Source organism: Atheta coriaria, unplaced genomic scaffold, assembly GCF_025399875.1.
Source record: "Atheta coriaria isolate IRGN ID8LTWV9N9 unplaced genomic scaffold, Caltech_Dcor_3.1 hic_scaffold_7_pilon, whole genome shotgun sequence".
NCBI classification, from domain to species: Eukaryota; Metazoa; Arthropoda; class Insecta; order Coleoptera; family Staphylinidae; genus Dalotia; species Dalotia coriaria.
Window position 1 is genome coordinate 12,469,731 of NW_027045449.1, and position 14,070 is coordinate 12,483,800.

The 14,070-nt window shown below is 41.2% G+C and overlaps 5 protein-coding genes across 7 annotated transcripts; 3 read left to right on the forward strand and 2 right to left on the reverse strand.

Annotated features, from left to right (window-relative positions):
* The first annotated feature begins 45 nt into the window (after positions 1-45).
* Positions 46-3,152, forward strand: LOC135795282 (ATP-binding cassette sub-family F member 2). The gene is made up of 4 exons (XM_065306907.1): positions 46-202; positions 354-726; positions 990-2,362; positions 2,456-3,152. The coding sequence occupies exons 2-4, from the start codon at positions 378-380 to the stop codon at positions 2,585-2,587; spliced, it is 1,854 nt and encodes a 617-aa protein (XP_065162979.1). The 5' UTR covers positions 46-202; positions 354-377; the 3' UTR covers positions 2,588-3,152.
* SCCRO (defective in cullin neddylation 1 domain containing SCCRO) lies at positions 3,002-4,826 on the reverse strand. Its single transcript, XM_065306913.1, has 4 exons — positions 4,673-4,826; positions 4,424-4,588; positions 3,765-4,361; positions 3,002-3,711 (listed from the first exon to the last, which is right to left on the reverse strand). Exons 2-4 carry the CDS (start codon positions 4,424-4,426, stop codon positions 3,496-3,498), a joined length of 816 nt encoding a protein of 271 aa, XP_065162985.1. The 5' UTR covers positions 4,427-4,588; positions 4,673-4,826; the 3' UTR covers positions 3,002-3,495.
* Positions 4,827-4,916: 90 nt separating this feature from the next.
* Tango11 (transport and golgi organization 11) lies at positions 4,917-6,276 on the forward strand. 3 transcript variants are annotated; one of them, XM_065306914.1, is made up of 3 exons: positions 4,917-5,078; positions 5,156-5,631; positions 5,788-6,276. In XM_065306914.1, exons 2-3 carry the CDS (start codon positions 5,160-5,162, stop codon positions 5,982-5,984), a joined length of 669 nt encoding a protein of 222 aa, XP_065162986.1. In that variant the 5' UTR covers positions 4,917-5,078; positions 5,156-5,159; the 3' UTR covers positions 5,985-6,276. The 3 variants fall into 3 exon arrangements, with proteins under 3 accessions (XP_065162986.1, XP_065162987.1, XP_065162988.1); XM_065306915.1 differs by having other exon boundaries at positions 4,921-5,078; positions 5,800-6,276; XM_065306916.1 differs by having other exon boundaries at positions 4,921-5,078; positions 5,156-5,562; positions 5,800-6,276.
* A 277-nt stretch (positions 6,277-6,553) lies between these two features.
* bys (Bystin) lies at positions 6,554-8,051 on the reverse strand. The gene is made up of 2 exons (XM_065306912.1): positions 7,823-8,051; positions 6,554-7,762 (listed from the first exon to the last, which is right to left on the reverse strand). Exons 1-2 carry the CDS (start codon positions 7,958-7,960, stop codon positions 6,611-6,613), a joined length of 1,290 nt encoding a protein of 429 aa, XP_065162984.1. The 5' UTR covers positions 7,961-8,051; the 3' UTR covers positions 6,554-6,610.
* Positions 8,052-8,488: 437 nt separating this feature from the next.
* On the forward strand, positions 8,489-13,917 carry Karybeta3 (karyopherin beta 3). The gene is made up of 6 exons (XM_065306905.1): positions 8,489-8,808; positions 9,709-10,020; positions 10,088-10,531; positions 10,589-12,235; positions 12,319-12,937; positions 13,002-13,917. The coding sequence occupies exons 1-6, from the start codon at positions 8,728-8,730 to the stop codon at positions 13,223-13,225; spliced, it is 3,327 nt and encodes a 1,108-aa protein (XP_065162977.1). The 5' UTR covers positions 8,489-8,727; the 3' UTR covers positions 13,226-13,917.
* The last annotated feature ends 153 nt before the right edge of the window (positions 13,918-14,070 follow it).

Consider the following 14,070-nt stretch of genomic DNA (forward strand, 5'->3'; position numbering starts at 1 on the left):
TCGTTTAATATCGTGCATGATCGTGACACCACGTCAATGCAAAAACGTTAGACGGGATTTGACAGATTGCGCGATTCCGCAACGCGGCGCGCGCACTCCGCAGCAGTCCCCAATCAAAATTCTTTTCCGTGGAATTAACACAAGTGCAGCACGTGTTCGCCGCAATCGGAGCGTAATCGACATTTAATTTTGTTTAATTAAGGTAATCTCAGTCACATATCAATCTCCCCTTGATTGTCGGTCAGTCTTAGTATAAAATTAGCACCTACACTTCATTGGCAACCTCATTTCCACACGTTTCCGTTTTCGCAACGCTCCGGTGCTCATATTATCCGTGACCTTGCAATTTACAGTTGCTAGCCCCCAGCTGTCGCGCGATGCCCTCCGACGCCAAGAAGCGCGAAGCGCAGAAAAAGAAAGACGCGGCGAAGGCGCGAAACAAGAAGCCGGCGGCAAAGGATGACTCCAAAACGAACGGCACCACCACCAACGGGAAGACGGAACCGCTGAGCGCCGAGGAGGCGCTCTGCGCGAAGTTGGAGTCTGACGCGCGGCTGAATGCGGAGGCACGTGCCTGCACTGGCTCTCTTGCTGTACATCCCAAGTCCAGGGATGTCAAGATTGCCAATTTTTCCATTACTTTTCATGGCTGTGAGATGCTCCAGGATGCACTACTTGAGTTGAATTGTGGCCGGCGGTATGGACTGCTTGGCCTCAACGGAAGTGGTAAGCAATTTAATGTAGCAATTAACAAAAGCAGGCAAAATCTTTGTTTAAACATTAATCATTAAATTTGAGGTTATAGACCAATTTGATCATTAATCACGACATTTATACAGGATGTTTAAAAAAATCCTAACGTTTTAAATTTATTAGTAATTTTAAAGTTATTTCTAGTTTTTTTCTGCTTTTGTTTATCACTTTATCACTTTTTGTTGTTGTTAAATATTGTTTTTCATTTGATTTATAATTAAATGTAATGCTTGCAGGAAAATCAACAATCCTAGCTGTATTAGGAAATCGTGAAGTGCCCATCCCGGAGCACATCGATATCTTTCACTTAACGCGCGAGATGCCAGCATCGGATAAATCAGCATTGCAGTGCGTAATGGAAGTCGACGAAGAGCGCGTCCGATTGGAGAAAATGGCGGAAACACTCGTCGCGTGTGAGGACGACGAATCGCAGGAACAACTCATGGACATCTACGAACGTCTTGATGAAATTTCGGCTGATACGGCCGAAGCACGCGCCGCTAACATCCTCAACGGTCTGGGTTTTACTGCGAAGATGCAGAATCAGGCAACGAAAGATTTCAGTGGTGGTTGGCGCATGCGAATTGCGCTCGCCCGAGCATTGTACGTGAAACCACATCTGTTACTACTTGATGAACCTACCAACCATCTCGATTTGGATGCCTGTGTGTGGCTCGAAGAGGAATTGAAGCACTACAAGAGAATTTTGGTCATTATTTCGCATTCACAGGATTTCCTCAATGGTGTATGCACGAATATCATACATGTGAACAAGAAACGACTTAAGTACTATACGGGTAACTATGATGCGTTTGTTCGCACACGTATGGAACTGCTCGAGAACCAGATGAAGCAATACAATTGGGAACAGGACCAGATCAGTCACATGAAGAACTACATTGCTCGATTCGGTCACGGCAGCGCAAAACTTGCGCGTCAGGCTCAGAGTAAGGAGAAAACATTAGCGAAAATGGTCGCACAAGGTCTCACCGAGAAAGTCGTCAGCGACAAGATTCTCAACTTCTATTTCCCCAGCTGTGGGACGGTACCGCCGCCCGTTATTATGGTGCAGAACGTTTCTTTCCGTTATTCGGATACGTCACCGTACATTTATAAAAATCTGGAATTCGGTATTGACTTGGATACGCGTCTTGCACTTGTCGGGCCCAATGGTGCGGGCAAATCAACGCTGTTGAAGCTATTGTATGGTGATCTGGTGCCTACGGAAGGCATGATTCGCAAAAACTCGCACTTGCGAATCGCGCGTTATCATCAGCATCTACACGAGTTGTTGGATTTGGATGTATCGCCACTCGATTACATGTTGCGCGCTTTTCCGGAGGTGAAGGAACGCGAAGAGATGCGGAAGATTATCGGGCGGTATGGGCTGACAGGGCGGCAGCAGGTCTGCCCCATCAGGCAGTTGTCGGACGGGCAGCGGTGTCGCGTGGTGTTTGCCTGGCTGGCTTGGCAGACGCCGCACTTGCTGCTGCTGGACGAACCTACCAATCACTTGGATATGGAAACTATCGATGCCTTAGCGGAGGCCATCAATGACTTTGATGGTGGTATGGTGCTTGTTAGTCACGATTTCCGACTCATTAGTCAGGTAAGATGATTAATTTCATTGTTTATGAATTGTTTAGATAATCGCTGGAATGTTTAAAGTATGTAATAACATGATGCATATTTCAATTTCTAGGTGGCTGAGGAAATTTGGGTGTGCGAAAAAGGCACGTGCACAAAGTGGAAGGGCGATATCCTCACCTACAAGGACCACCTCAAGACCAAGGTGCTCAAAGATGCGACGAATTCGACCGCGAAACGAAAATAGGCAATTTATACACAACATTAGCTCCCAATTTGCAGCAAGTTAGCTCGACAATGTGAGAATTATTTTTCGCGCACTTTCCCACCCGCACCCCTTATAACTCCCCAAAAAATAACGTCAAAACAAGCACCATTGTTACAAACAAAATAATCGAGACAATGCGCCCCAAGCCCGCCCAATAAGTTAATTTGTATTGCCCTTGTCATTAATATCTAGTGCATAGTATCAAAGTCATATGCTTGGTTTGGTTGGTTATTTATTCGCAAGTGAGGTAATTATGGATGTGAGTGATTTGTACTTTTTAATATGACGCCACGACAATAGCCACGATTCTCAGCTTGCACCCGAAGGCGTATTTATTTGATTGGCTTTAATTTTAGATCGGAAATTCGATTCGTTTCTCACGCAGTTCCCCAGTTTTTGGTTTGTTTTAATATTTTTTATTTCAAAAAGTAAATTTTATTCGCATTCTCGTTTCTGGTTATTGGTACCGCATTCTGTTTCTTGTTTACTGCGCTCTGGACTAAAGTAAATTACAAATAAACAACATACAGTGAAAGATACACAATCCCGCACGAGTAAACAATTTAACAATGTACAACATGCTTCCTCCATGCATCATTTTCAATGTGAAAATCCCGTAAATTGTAAATAGTTTAAAGTCGCAACGAATCCGGCCAATTTTTGCTTAAACACTTCATTTTACATTAATATTTACAACATCAACTAATTTCTTGTTTTAACAATTAACGAAATTCGCAGGTTTTTTTTTTATCAACTAATTGCCGAGATATTATTATAAACTTCTTTTGTTGTTTGATAAGTTGGTGGTTTCTTTTTTGTACGAGCGGAGAAAAGCGCAAACAATCAAACTTGATATTAATCATAACGCTATAGATGTAACAACAAATCTAGCTAAGCTCAGAGCCGCCGCCATCGTCAGGGTACTTGGATTTCGTCGTCGAGGAGACCGAATTGAGGTTCGACTGCGCCCAGATGACGAATTCGTCGATAAGAACGGGCCATGCGCCTTCCTCATCGTGATTGCTTAGGTCGTCTGATATCTGGCCGGCAAAATCCAGCAGAAGGTTCCACGTATCGCGGGGTATTGATTTCTGGTGATGTTCCTGTAAAATAATCATAATTATTTTCTAATTTCCCCGAAAATATTGAATCTTACCTGCACGAATGTGCACCATAACTGCAGAAACCTAAATTTGCTTTTGAGTACAATATTCCAGTAGAAAATCGCCACATCCAAATCCAGGCCCTTCTGAGTCGAGTTCTTTGCATAGTTAAAAGTAAAATGATAAAAGTCTCTGAATAGTGCTGGAGATGTTTCCAATTCATCCTCCAGCTGGCCCAGTTTGGTAGCCAACTTGTCAATGTCATCACAATCAAGTGCAATCATGCCTTCAATAAATTCCTTCCGAGTGAACTCGCATTGTGTGGCGGCTTTAAACCTCCACGCGATAATCAGGACTCTTTTACTCTCCGGTGGTAAGCCGAGATCATCCAGTAACTGCATCACACCATCAGCAGTGATTTTTTCATGATCGGTAGTGTCTCGGTATCGCGCATAAAGAGTGTCCAACTTTTTCCGATCGACGCATTTAGGCTCACGGTAGTAAGCATCGGGATTTTGGAAATAGTTGTCACTGGCAAGGTCTAGTTTCCAGTCATTTGCAGCAAGACAATAGATTGCTGTGCTTTCACCAGTCTGTGTAAATGAGACGAACTTCTTCACTTTATCGCGCTGCGACGACTTGAGCTTGTGCTGCAATGAAAAGTGTAAGACGATTGGCGCACTTCGTATTTGAAATTAATGCAACAGCTTACCATGATTACTGTCGCTGTGTTTGCAGGTCCTGCGTAGTTAAAGGATCGTTCTTTTGTTTGCTGCTGCAGGACGCATCACACATCGCAGCCACGCGCCGCTAAAACCACAATGCGTCCATTTGATTTTCTGAAAACACCATCGATGGATTCTGTGCACGAAACGTGCTGCAAAGGCATTAAAATACAGAAATAATCGCCAGATTCAGCAGGATAACAGATACACGCACAAAATTGACAGTTCTCACTTACTTAACCTTGCCTAGGACTTCAGAGTACCAGTTGACTGTTTAATTTAGTTCTAGAATATTCCGCCAGAGTGTGGTATATAGTTTTACGTCCCGTACGCAACGGGAGAAATATGAATTAAATTTTTCTTATTTTTGAAGATATTTCAGCACAAAATAGTAATAATCTTATTATCATTTTAATAAACAGGAATTTAATATTTTCTACTTAAATGTTGCAAAGTTTTTTACACTGTACCGCATGTTTAGAATCAATTTAGGTCATAATTATTATTGTCGTTGACGTCTGACAGTTGCGTATGTCAAAAATCAGCGTAATGAACGATAAGTAGAAAGAAGTAAAATTTCCAGCAAAAATTATCAATTTCGATTGTATTTTCGCCCAAGCACCATCACCGACATCACATAACGTGGGTAACAACCAATCCATACGTATATCATCTTCCTCAATCACACTCAAGTAAAAATAAAATAATTTTGATATCAGGACAATGTCTTCAAATACAAGTCCTCTACATTACAACGATTTGGAGGATGCGTTCATTACCGATGCCAACTTCAAAGTAGACATCAGTCAGAAGATGAAGGTACCGTCAAAGATCAGCTTTAATTCGGATATGAACGGTCATTCGAACGGTCACTGGAACGATAATATTCACATGCAAGTGCCGGAGCGTATTCTGGTTGCTGGGCAGGATCAGCATGTAGGGACACGCGCACCTCCGCGAGAGATTGTCTTTGATCATTCACTGATGAATACCGAGCCATATCCTGGTGATGTTCGTGTTGCGACGCCGCCACGGACCCTGACGCTTGATAAATATCCGTTTCCATTGTCTGCAAAGGAGCAGGAACCTGAGCCACAAATGAAGAATGCTGTTGTTGTGAAGCCAAGCAAGTACTGTTTGAATGATTCTGATTTGAATTTGAGTGTGCGCGAGTCAACTCCTCCATTGGGCGGTGGTAAGTAACTTAAATTAACAAAAAAAAAAAAAGGTTTTACTTCGATTTTGTATGCTATATTTTGATCAGTGGTCCTTAATAATGTGAATATTGCGTTGTTTCGGATTTTATTTTGATTTATTAACACATTTTTGAAATAGTTTTATTGAAATGAAGTTTTCCTTGTAGGAGGTGAAGGTCTGACGGCTTCCGAAGAAGTGTTACATCTACGGCGGCAAATGGCGAAGCTAAATCGTCGTGTAATGGCCCTTGAATTAGAGCACCTGGGCAGGCTGCAGAAGGAGAAAGTAATCTATGGCTTTGGCATCGCGTACTTTCTGCTGAAAGCGATTTTCTGGCTCAACCGGAGCTAGGGCGGCGGTTTAAATTATGGTGGTGTGTATAGTTCTATTTCTAGCGTTTGTTCTCCTTGGCGCATCGATGAAATGATGTTGTATTTGAAGCAGTCATGCAAACAAAACCATTGATTTTTGATTCTTTCCTCACGTTGATTTCAAACATTTTCTATCAACGGTTGGATGCGATTGTATAAGACTTATGACCATTTTTATTTACTTTTAGCATTCTTTACATAATTTACACTAATTTAGTCCCCTACTGATTAATTCATTTGATGATAAAGATATAAATGTTTCACGGACACCAGTTGCAGTGCTTCATTTGATTATTTTCAGCTATAAATTAAGGAAAGGTTCGATTTTTAGGAGTTTTGAACTCAAAACATACCAATTGAATAAAAAGTTTTGGTGGTAACTTAAACATAATTGCATAGGTCAAAGTTAAACCCATTTAAATTAAGTGATGAGTTTAAAATATTAGCCACCTTCACTACTCATTCCCTATCAATTATTCACCAATGTTATCTAAGAAAGTTACTAAATATAACATTTTAAAACGACATCAGAGGATTAAAAGTAGTAAATTCTAACTTTACATTTTTATTTAAACTTAATTTGGATTTAAATTTAATATTATAAATTTACGCTGAGGAATCCATTTTGGATTGGTCAACTTCAACATCCCGACACTTGGCGTTCTGCAGCTCTCGGCGAATCTCGGGCGTGATCGTCGGATGATTTTGTTTTTTCAACAAATTCAACAACGCATCCCTCTGCTCACTACTTATATCCGCTTTATATCGCTGCACAAAACTCAAAAAGGCTTGATGCCACAACACCGGCAACTCTCTCGGGTCGCGCTCAAATCGCAAAAAATGAAACACCACCGCATCTACCACCCTGTAAGGTAACGCATACTTTTTATCGAAAAATATCCGCAGGAAGATCGAATTGGCTCCGGTGTAATCCATTTCCGCGATTTTCAAAATGGCCGCGGACGAATGCAAGATTGGAATAGAATTTCTTGCAATTACCGAGCCGATTATAATTGCTTCACGCAATGTGCAATTACCACTTTCAAGCAAGGGTAGAAGAAAACCTTTCATAAAACCACCAGATTTGAATAAGGCTTTTCGCAGCGCTTGGTATAGATGAAAGTTGAGTCGTTTATACTCAGCCAAATCGTCACGAATACGCGGTAGTAAAACTAAGTTATAAAATCGCTGCGCCATGTTGTCTTTCAAATTCGACGCGAATATTCGTGTGGCTTGGTACATGGCAGCCGCCGACCAGCTTGGCGGGTCTGTGATGTACAAAATCTGCTCCCAATTGCATAAATTTGGAATAATTTTAAATGCTTTTGGAAGCTTGCCACTCCTATACTTTCTCAGCACATCTCTCACGCCTTCATACATCTGTAAAACGCGAGGATCAAGATCTTGTACTTGTAGAGTGCCTGCATCACTAAAGTGAGTATCCAACTCAGTTTGTTTCTCTGTGATTTTTTCCATTATAATATCAGCCAGAGTTCTTCTTGGACCTGGATTGGAACTCATAAATAATTCCATTGCTTTCTCATCTTCTTCTTTGATTTCAATGTTTTCAAAGTATGTGTCAGGTTCTAAGGTGTCTTCCTCTTCAGCATCTTCATCTTCTTTATCAGAATCATCAAATTTGACAAAAGGTTTTCTCTGCATGCTCTCTGCTGGTGTAGGCCCAAAGGAGGATTCTATTTCACGTTGTTGTTCTCGTGCAGCCGAGAGAATTTTTCTTGAAAGATTGGCATCAACAAACTAAATAAATGCAATTTAAAATTTAAAATTTTTAAATATTTTTCGACTTGCACAACTAACCTCTTCATCTTCGTCTTTTCTGAAACGAATTTTATTTCTGTTCTTTGATTTGACGATCTGAGTGTCTTCGATGTCTTGTTCGAGGGTTCTTTTGGGTGCGCCCATCTGAGACGGCTTCATTTTCTTTGTTTTCCCCATATTTTTGATTATTTTCACTGCATGAAGAAGTGAAACACGTGAGAAACGTTGATACCTCTAGAAGGAATCCTAGAGCTGTCAAATTCTTAACCTGAAAATAAGAAAATTGAATAATTTAGAAATAAATTGTTTTACAAATTGATTTTGTGCCCTTTTATTGAAACAATATAAAAATATTATTTTATAATAAACTATATGTGAATGTTCGACGTATGATAATTTCAATAATTCAAATACAATGTGAATACAATTGTGTATTTATTGCTTTACAACTTTCAATATATGCAGTAGAAAAACTTGCCAAAAGAAAATAATAAACATTTCTATAAGATTAATACTTCTTCAAAAAATTAGTGGGTAACTATTTTTTGGTAACTAATAACAATTAAAAACATTAGTACTATTTACATTCGTGAATGTTCGTGTTGGCTAGATAAACTTGTAATGTCAAAAGTTGTCACGGCCACAAAAGTCCCCACATTCATTTTTGATTTTATTTCGTTTCGATCTCCACTCAAACCGACGCGCACTACTTCTACTTCTTTGTGTTCCATCAAAATTGTATCAAAACTGTTGCGTCTATCCATCATTTAGTGCGTGTTCTACAGCGACGGCAACATTCAGCGCTTCTTGTTTATCCTCCACGTTCAAGTCATCGCCGCCGGTTGACGGGCAGCACTGCGCTCGCCTGGTGGTTTTCGGTCGAACGCCCCGTGTCCGTTGGCTGCCTGCCCGCGCCTGACATCAGTCTTTCATGCGGAGGGACCATGGCGGCCGATCAGGAGCAATTTCATCTTCTTCTGACCACGCTGTTATCTACGGATAATTCGATTCGAACGCAAGCAGAGGTGAGTGCATCAACTTTCTATCGCTGGTGGAGTGTTCGGGGCGCATACTTGTCGCCGGACAAGCAACAAACATCGAACGCGTGCGTGCCAGGAAAACGTGTTTCCGCAGGCGGCACGTCGCATAGCTTGCGGCCAGCATGCTTTTGGCGCACGCGGTCGTCTCTCGTGCCGGCAAATTGCGTCGCAATTATTCACGCTCCTTGGACCATTGTGGAAAATAAGATTGCCTTGAGTCAATGTGGTCATTAGTCGGCGAATTAATACTGTAAGATTGACCTTGTGGGGTTGGCAGCGCCTCGCTTTCCCGCCAACTTTTTCTTTCTGCTACCCTTTAACTTTGAAAAAGTCCCTAGATTATAGTCGCTCTTTTGTTTTGCTTGTAACGAAATGAGTACAATATGTTTACCAATTTTTATATAGGATTTACTTGATTAAACTAATTATATAATATTACTTATTGAATATCAAGGAAATAGTCATTATATTTTCCGGATATAGATAGATTATTTAATTAAAAAAAAATTCATTACTATTTCACTGATGAAAATCTGAACGCGTTGAATTTTATTCAAACTTGAAAAATCTAATTTATTAATTTTGCTTGCTTTAAACTGAAATATGAACACTTAAAAAACCGAGGCCATATCTAGAATTAAATTAAAAACGTATAGATACTTATTACATTCCAACACATCCACAGTAGCACTCGTAAATGCTCTCTTGGAATTATAATTATGATTATGACTCATGATTGTACGCTGTGTTTATGGTTGATTCACCAATTCGAACATAAAAATCGTGTCGGCGTCGAATACTGTAGAAACAACCTACATTCGATATGTTTTTTCGCAATTATTTATTTAGACTTGTTATCAAATAAATACCTTGTGCAAATCACAGGAAACCTACTCGAATATCCCAGTTGAGTCGAAAGTCAGTCACCTGCTGACGGCGATACACAATGTCTCGCTCAGCGATGAAGCGCGCCAGATGTCCGCCGTTCTACTGCGACGACTGCTGTCCAGCGAGTTCAGCGACTTTTATCCGAACCTCTCGCCCGAGCAGCAGGCGTCCCTCAAGGAACAGATTCTAATCGGCATCCAACTCGAACAGAGCAATCAGTTGCGTCACAAGGTTTGCGACGTCGCCGCTGAGGTTGCCAGGAATCTCATTGACGATGAAGGCAACAACCAATGGCCCGAATTTTTACAAGTAGGACATTTTACTATCATTCACATGTACTGATAATTACTGATAATTTGTGGCATTTATGTTTTAGTTTTTATTTCAATGTGCAAACTCACAAAATGCAGTCCTTAAGGAAGCCGCCTTGCAGATGTTTACCACCGTGCCGGGCGTCTTCGGAAACCAACAGAATAACTTCCTTGACTTAATTAAGCAAATGTTGCAGCAGTCTCTGCTTCCAACCGAACCATACGAAGTGCGTTTTCAGGCTGTTCGTGCCATCGGCGCGTTTGTGCTGATTCACGATAAGGAAACGCAAGTGCTTAGACATTTCGCTGATCTTTTACCTGGCATGCTCGAGGTGATTGGGATCAGTGTTCAGATGCTCGATGATGACACACTGCTCAAGGTGCTGATTGATATGGCAGAGAATACACCCAAGTTCCTTCGTCCGCAACTCGTATACATTTTCGAAATGTGTACTAAACTATTTGCGGAGCCCAATATGATGGACTCGTGGAGACAACTAGCTTTGGAGGTATAAATAATTACATAGATTAATTTTTGTGTATATTAATGTTTTAAAAATAATTAGACAATGGTTACTCTTGCGGAAATGGCCCCAGCAATGGTACGTAAGAACGCCGGGAAATATTTCGATCAGTTGATCCCCTTGATTCTGCAAATGATGGCCGATTTGGACGAAGAAGAAAATTGGGCCGAATCAGACGAGTTACTCGACGAAGACAACGACTGCAACAATGTGGTTGCAGAAGCAGCATTGGATCGCTTGGCATGTGGACTTGGTGGTAAAACTATTCTACCATTGGTAACGCAAAACATTCCCATGATGCTCGCTAGTCCAGAATGGACAAAACGCCATGCCGCGCTAATGGCCCTCAGTGCCATTGGCGAAGGCTGCAACAAACAAATGGAAGGCATGCTTAACCAGATCATGGAAGGCGTACCCGGTGTGATGGAAGGTGTACTCAGATATCTTGAAGATCCACATCCTCGTGTGCGTTACGCTGCTTGCAATGCAATTGGGCAAATGTCCACTGATTTCTCGCCTGTTTTCGAGAAGAAGTTTCATGACAAAGTTATCCCTGCGCTGTTGATGCTCTTGGACGACAATGCTAATCCACGTGTCCAGGCACATGCCGGCGCTGCACTTGTGAACTTCTCCGAAGATTGTCCTAAACATATCCTTACAGGTTATCTGGGTGGTATGATGGCGAAACTTGAAGGTATCCTTACAGCCAAGTTCCAGGAACTTGTCGAGCACGGTACTAAACTTGTTCTCGAACAAGTTGTAACCACAATTGCTAGTGTAGCTGACACGGCCGAGAAGGAATTCATCGCATACTATGACAGATTGATGCCATGCTTGAAATACATCATTCAACATGCGAATAAGGACGAATTGAAACTCCTGAGAGGTAAAACTATTGAGTGTGTATCACTCATTGGTTTAGCCGTAGGCTCACAGAAATTCATGAGTGATGCTAGTGAAGTGATGGATTTGTTGTTAAAAACACACGGTGAGGGTAATGAACTACCCGATGATGATCCGCAGACAAGTTATTTGATTTCGGCATGGTCGAGAATTTGCAAAGTGCTTGGAAAGCAATTCCAACAATATCTTCCTTTGGTAATGGGTCCTGTCCTGCGTACGGCTTCGCTAAAACCGGAAGTTGCTCTATTGGATAATGAAGAACTGCAAGGTATTGAAGGTGAAATTGATTGGCAATTTGTTTCACTCGGCGAGCAGCAAAATTTCGGTATTCGAACAGCCGGGTTGGAAGATAAGGCAGCGGCATGTATGATGTTGGTTTGTTATGCGAGAGAGTTGAAGGAAGGCTTTGCCGATTACTCGGAGCAAGTTGTCAAGCTAATGGTACCGATGTTGAAGTTCTATTTCCACGATGGCGTTAGGTCTGCGGCTGCCGAATCGTTGCCGTATTTGTTACAGTGCGCTGCTTGTAAGGGACAACCTTTCCTGGAGGGAATGTGGAGGTATATTGCGCCTGAATTATTGAAGGCAATGGACACAGAACCAGAAAATGATGTCTTGTATGAGAATTTGTCTTCGCTGGCCGGGTGTATCGAGACGCTTGGATCCGGTTGTTTGGACGAGGCGATGATGACTGAAATGTTGCGGATTCTAGACAAACTGCTCAAGGAGCACTTTGACCGCAGTCAAGATCGCGAGAAGAAACATCTCGATGAAGATTATGATGATGTAAGCAAAGAATTTTTTTAAGTTTTTCTCAAAGTATTCAAATTAAGCCTTGTAATTTTAATTTGTTTTTTCTTTCTTTAAAGATTGTTGCTGAGCAGTTGGAAGATGAAGAAACTGATGATACCTACGTGCTAAGTAAAATTGTCGATGTGTTGCATGCACTGTTCACAACCTATGGAGTAAACTTCATCCCGTACTTCGACCAGCTCTGCCAGCACTTTGTGAACCTGCTGGCACCGCAGCGCGCCTGGGCCGACCATCAATGGGGCATTTGCGTGTTTGACGACCTGATCGAATATGCGAGTGGCGCGTGTCACAAGTATCGTGACTTTTTCCTAGAGCCTTTTGCTATCTACTTGAAGGATAAGCAACCGGAAGTACGGCAGGCGGCCGCTTATGGCTGGGGAATTCTGGCACAACATGGTGGTGTGCAGTTTGCTGGCGACTTAGCCAAAATCCTGCCCCATCTTGTGGAGGTAATATCCGATCCGCAAGCGAAAGAGTTGCGCAATATCAATCCGACGGAGAATTGCATTTCGGCAGTGACGAAAATTCTGAAGTACAATGCGTCAGCTATTAATACGAATGAAGTGATCCCGATGTGGTTCACATGGCTACCGGTGATTGAAGATTCAGATGAGGCACCCTACGTCTATGGATATCTATGTGAATTGATTGAAAGTAATAATCCACTTGTATTAGGTAAGTTTTTCTTTTTGCGTTTATTATTATTTTTTTATTATTAAATTATTTATTTGTTGTTTAGGCCCAGATAATGCAAATATACCAACAATTGTATCGATATTTGGTGAAGCTTTCTACCAAGAGGTGCTGGATCCATCGAAAGAGGCCGGCGCGCGTGCGCTTAACATTATCAGACAGATTCAGAGCAACGCGCCATTGTTCCAAGGCATTATCGGTGCATTACGACCCGAACAGCAGCAGGCGTTGATGACGGCGTTGCACACGCCGCCGACACCTACCGTCTAACTCTTTAATTACTATAATTTTTCTGCTACACAATAAACCATCCCATCAAATTGTACATTACCCCCCAAAAAGAGGAAGCACACAACAATGCTAATCAGTGAGGGTATTTTACTTGACAAAATTTGACGCGAATGAAGCAGAAAGTGTTGATACGTTATACATAATACGATTACGAAAGTTGATCTTTCGTTATTTAGTTTTTTTTCGGCCTCGAAACGTTTTTATATTTGCGTATGTTATTGAAAATTTATTACGAGTATATTTTCGTACGGCTCTAGCAAAACTAAGGATTTCAAATTATTAAGATAAGGGGATTTCTTAAATTTGTAAAATCAAAAACTTTACGTATTGATTGTGTTTGTGTTTGTACGCTGTTGTTTTTTACTAAAGGGGTTCGAAATTTAAAGCAGATTACCAAGTTGTAGCGATAAAAGCGCATGAATCACATTAGCGACACTCGTACGCACGTTTTCGAGTGGCCGAGCGTGAAGCAACTCTGTATGTGATAATTCCTCTTATACTACGATTATACAATACACTTATTTCTTTATAAAACTGAGAAAATAGCGATAGTAGCAAACAGGAAATCGCTGAAGAGTGGTCGCAAAACGAATTCCAACAAGTTATAATTGTTTAAACGTGAAATAAATTATTCGAAAACGGCTTGACATTCACAGTTATCGCAAAGTAAATTCAGATTGTTTATCGTTTACATTATAGCGTAACTCCTATAACGATTGCTATCAAATAATGACGATAATAAATATTTATGATGCTAAATTTTTGATCAAGTTTAGATTAAGTTGTTGGCAATTCGGAAGTTGCTAACTAATAGGGGCCTTTTG